The sequence below is a fragment of the Fusarium mangiferae genome (assembly GCF_900044065.1).
Source record: "Fusarium mangiferae strain MRC7560 genome assembly, contig: FMAN_scaffold035, whole genome shotgun sequence".
Lineage (NCBI taxonomy): Eukaryota > Fungi > Ascomycota > Sordariomycetes > Hypocreales > Nectriaceae > Fusarium > Fusarium mangiferae.
The window spans coordinates 41,085-46,178 of NW_024573955.1; the positions used below are offsets into that span (position 1 = coordinate 41,085).

General features: G+C 47.7%; 2 protein-coding genes across 2 annotated transcripts; one reads left to right on the plus strand and one right to left on the minus strand.

Moving 5' to 3' along the window:
* Positions 1-754: 754 nt before the first annotated feature.
* FMAN_14316 (uncharacterized protein) lies at positions 755-2,133 on the plus strand (the record flags this gene model as incomplete). Its single annotated transcript, XM_041826194.1, has 2 exons — positions 755-1,337; positions 1,406-2,133. The coding sequence occupies 2 exons, from the start codon at positions 755-757 to the stop codon at positions 2,131-2,133; spliced, it is 1,311 nt and encodes a 436-aa protein (XP_041691539.1).
* A 938-nt stretch (positions 2,134-3,071) lies between these two features.
* FMAN_14315 (uncharacterized protein) lies at positions 3,072-4,581 on the minus strand (the record flags this gene model as incomplete). Its single annotated transcript, XM_041826195.1, has 3 exons — positions 3,072-3,272; positions 3,325-3,712; positions 3,764-4,581. The coding sequence occupies 3 exons, from the start codon at positions 4,579-4,581 to the stop codon at positions 3,072-3,074; spliced, it is 1,407 nt and encodes a 468-aa protein (XP_041691540.1).
* Positions 4,582-5,094: the final 513 nt, after the last annotated feature.

Genomic DNA, 5,094 nt, shown 5'->3' on the forward strand with positions numbered 1-5,094 from the left:
TGGTTGCGCGGCCGCATTGAGCATGGATGAAATAGCTGCACATTTTCAACCCTTATTGGACAGGCGCATTGGGACGGATGAAAGGGGAAGTGACTGCATTTTCTCAATCAACGCTGGCAAGAAACCTATGGAGTCTAGGCCCTGAAGGCTTCCCAACCCTTCCTTCATTGGGCGCCGAGCAGGGCGGGGTAGTAAGAGATGCGGGGCTTTGAGAACGTAACAACTTCGATGGCAATAGCAGACGAATGTGGCCGTTCATAAGCGGCCAGCTGTTAATTGAGAAGACATAATCTCGACGCTGAAGGTTGAGAGCTGGAAAGCGGTATAAGCAGTCGGTTCTGGATCGCCCCGTAACGTTGGGTTTTTAGTCCAGATACGGTTTTACACTCAGCTCTGGAGTACTGCATATGGTAAACGGGGCTACAGCAGTTGCATTGCACAATACTCCGCGGGTTGGTATATTAGCATGAGCTGACTTGGCGGACGAGTCAATGATCTCAAGTGCGCTGTTGGTTTGATGCTAAAGAGATGAAGTTGATTGGATAGACGCACAGATTGTGTTGGCCTGCAGAGCCTGATTCAAGAGTTAGGCGCCCAGGCATCCATGCAGCATGTATCACGGCTGAGATATCGTGCTGCAGGGTACATATAGACCAATGTCTCTCAACCCCCGCTTCTGAATCATCAAGTAATAGCAACTTCTATCTTTCTAAAATATTATAACGCCCTAATCGGAGATCATCACCGGAACATTATGACCACTCCTTCAACTGAATTAAAGTGTTGTTCTCACTGCGACATCTGTGGCAGCATCACACTCTCTCGGGATGCCCAGTCTGGGGAGGCAATATGCAGTCGTTGTTGTGCATATGAACAGCCCATCGGCAGACAGGCGGGGAACATCAACGAAGCCGCTGTAGCTGCATCGGGAAGTGTGCTTGAGAACCAAGACATCTATATGGCATTCAAGGACGTCCAATCGCTGACGAAAAGCATCAAGTCCGGGCAGAAAAAGAGCGATATCGTCGTTATGAACCGACAGGAGAGAGAAAATGTCCGACAGCTCATCGGAAAGTATGGTATGGAAGGTTTAAAGGCCAGGGTGAAGAAGCTGGCAAGCGATGGAGTGTTTGCAAATCCTTCTACCGCACAGCGTATGTTTCCTGACCTTGGCGGCGATATTCCTGCAGTCAAGGCTGTAGGTAAGACGGTAGCAGAAGATAGGGTCATTGGAGCGGTCAACCCGGACGAGTTGATCCTTGAGCCTTCTGGAGATGCAGAGGACCTTATAGGGGAAGCTGTTCTGACAGAAGGGGCCCCAGCCAATGCAGTAAATTGTACGTGGTTCTAACGATTATGTGGCGGAACTGGAAAACGTCAGAGCATACTAACTGATATCATACAGTTCCAGAGGGCGATGGACAACCAGGTCTTGAGCGACGAGCCCAAGGCGATCGACATGCAGCGCGCCTGTCGCTCAGCAGCCAGCACGAGCTTATGGTCGATCTACAGAAGTATCTTGAGCGAGCTTGCTATATCTATGCGCGCAAACACATGAAAGATGTTCTGGAGGAGCAATGCTGGGACTGCGCTGTGGCCGCACAGCTGAGTGACTGGATGGAGCAATTCCTCAATCGACGGCTTGCTTTCACTACAGATGCCACTGACGAAGAACTTAAGAAATTGTTTGAGTCAGGGATCGAGATTCGCAACGCTGCTGTCCGTCGTCGTAACATGGAGTCAAGTAAAATAACAGAGCTGCTTGGCGTTGCAGAGAGGCTTCTGGATGTTTTACAGGTCGACCAGTACCGGGACCTCGTCAGAAGCCTGAGGCTCAAGGTGAAAAAGGCATGCGACGAACTGAATCAAGAAAAGTCACAGTTGCAAGTCCGGCTAGAGAAAAAGCTGGCGTATATTGCAGCTGAAGAAGCCAAACTGCGTGACAGGAAGAGGGCGATCCTGGTTGAAAACGAAAACAGCATGAAGGAAAGCCAGGAAGTGGCTGGGTCAGAAATTCGAGATGCTCTGGACAAGGCAGAGGTGACATTTAAAACGGAGATAGAGTTGGATACTAAGCACCGATGGACACTGATACAGCGGGCTTATGCTTCCAAGGCGGAGACCGATGTTTAGGGATGAGTTAGGAAACGCTACAAAGGCCCTGTAGTTGTAGTGATGATACTAGAGATTATTCTTGCTATAATCTGAGGATATTATTTTGACCGCATTTCCTGCCGGTACATAAACAAGTCAAATGTTGAAGGGTGTACCTTCTGGAGAATATCTGTTACTCGTTCCTGCTTTAGTAAATCTGGATGTTTATAGAAAAATTGGACAATTATGTCTCGTAGCCCCCTATCTTCCTGTATTGTCGAACGCATATGCCTCTTCCACACCGTCCAGGAATCGATTTGGATGGAAGTGGTCTTGTATGGTCCTGTTGAACTTCTCGAGCGCCGTCGCTTTCAAGGCAGGTATGTCGTAGAGTTCAGCCAGTGCGTACACCCGGGNGAGAGGGAGCTGACGCTCTGTTGATGGTTTCGCAGGACTATGCAGACTGGCAATCTCGAGGTCGTCGAGATCCATGAATTCGCGTGCAACAGCAGCGGCAGAACGGAAAACATCCCTAGATATAAGATAAGATAAAATCCCAACCAATTTGGCTTCCGGAAAGCCCGCGACATCGATATGCTAATTCCGAACGATGAAGCGGATCGATTTCATCGTGATATTCTGCAGGTTTGCAGGTTGTTTAAAAACCTGCCTGCAGTCCTTCTTCCCGTATCAGCCAGCACTGACCTTGTTCCCTGAAAAAGCCATTCATCATGGATTTACTCAGTAGATGCCATCGTAGCAACACCTTTAGACTGTTTCGCCAGTCTCAGGCTGCAAAAGGCATAAAGAGTGCGAGATCGTGAAGAGGAGATCAAAGCAGGAATTTATTACTAACACGAAGGTTTATTTCCAGGTTTATTTCCAGAGTTTCGGCTCTGATTATCCCAGAGTCAAGTTATATTGTGAACGGAGAAACATCTGTAATTATCTGCTATATGTTCGCTTCAATACTAGCTTCAAATCAGTCGGCTCTCATTAAGTCCTGCCACCGTCACCAAGTCCCTTGCACTAGGTTGGCCCATACCCGGAAGGTATTTTTTGTACCATGGCCAGAGCGTCTTTATGGCCCAGGTGCGTAGTATTCGCAGACCGGCAATAACCTGGAATACGCCAATGATCGAGTGCGTGTTTCCAAATTGAATGCCCGGGAAAACATTCTATATGTTAGTCAGCAAAATCTACGTGTCAGAGAAAGAATATCTCACATACCGTTCTGTTCAGGTGCCTTGTAGTGATAACAAGAGACCAGGTATGCCCCTCCACCACAACGCCTGGAATGAAGTCAAGCTCCTTGACAGCCTTTTCTCCGGCTTTTGATATAAGGAATTCCCATTGCGCAGCGTTCCATATACCTAGCTGTTGCTCACCCTTCGCAACGCCACCACCGTAACGCTTAGTCTCGATACTGAAGGCTATAGGGAGTAACTGGCTGGTGGTCCAATTCAACAATGGCATCCTGTTAGAGTCAAACCACTGGAGCGGTTCATGGTCTCCTACATCATCATCCTGAGACTCGTGCAGTATGCGGATAATGTAATCAACCCGGCTGGTCGGCTCGCTGAAGCGATGATAACTGAGGTTCATGTTTGTTGTCAAACTAGAAAGGTCAGAGACAATATCCCGTAGTTCCGTCAAGTGCCATGCTTACCAAGGCAGAAAGTCAATCATATCATGGTCTGGTCCGTCTTGCATGTCGTGAACAAACAAGTCTAATAAGCGGGAATGCACGAGGTTGTTCCATGCTCCCTCATCTTGCAGCTGGCTTGCGCATGTATTTGAATGCTGAGCGATGCGCTGGGCATACCGAACCAAGTCCTTATCACAAGGCCTATCTGCCGCGGTGTCTTGCTCGAAAAACATGTCATCATATAATCTTCCCACGCCAACATCTCTGAGGCTCTGATAGAGAGATTTGGGCATGATGGAGCGTCCTCTGTTGACTGCATCAAACTGGTCAATGAGCTCCTGAACTGCCGGAACGTGATGGCCGAATGGATTTGCCCGCATTAGCTTATGGCCGAGAGGTCCTTCCAGAGGCCACATTTTTATTGGAGATTGAGATCCTCTGGAGCGCTTGCTACTCCGAGAATACGTGCTGCTGGTGTGAGATGAAGCACTGGTTCCTGTGCTCTTCCCTCTTGACTTTTCTTTTCTAGGGTCACCTCGTGGTGTCTGGTCGTTGTCATTTTCATCGTCATTATCTCGGTTCGCGTCATCGGCAGCTTGTCGCTTTTTCGGTGTCGAAACTGCCCTTGGCAAAGAATCCATTTCCACCTGATTTAAAGATGCGGGTGGAGATAAGAGTAGTCGGCGCTTTGATGCGCATGAAGGGTCTGAGTCTGACAGTTTTCTCCGTTTTGACGAAGCGTGACTTTTGACTTGGATTGAGGTCTCAGGATTCTGAAAATTAATAGGTATATCTTGAAGCCAGCGCGTGACTTGGCTGATTGCTGTGTCGAATCTCATGAAATGTAAGTTTGGGGTAACGTCGCTGTAATGACAATAAGCCTGTTCTGATGATGTAGATGCTAGCAGAATGAGATTGCAATGTTATTATTTCTGGAGCCTGGTTGTTGGGGTGAAAGGCTGACAAATCTGGGCCTAACTTAGTTCAGTTAGCGCTGGCTCATACTAAAGCTCAAAATAGTTAACTTACTGTACCAATTACCACTGGTATTAATTCCAGAAGGCAAATTCGACTTGGGGTTAAAAGCCACCAGCACATTTCTCGGCTAAACTAAATTACGTGCCCCTTTCTAAGGCTCGAATTAGTATTCCGAGCCAAATTTATTCAATTTTGATTAATATTGTAGCCGTGGCATGTCATCCAACATAGCGAAGGTTGGACTCTCGATCGAGCGTCACATTTCCTATTACGGAATAATGAAGTTTGTCTGTCAAGCGTTACATTTCCTATTATGGATTAGTAGATTCCATCAGTCAGCTTAGTCATGCTTGCAGTGTCACATGCCAATGCTC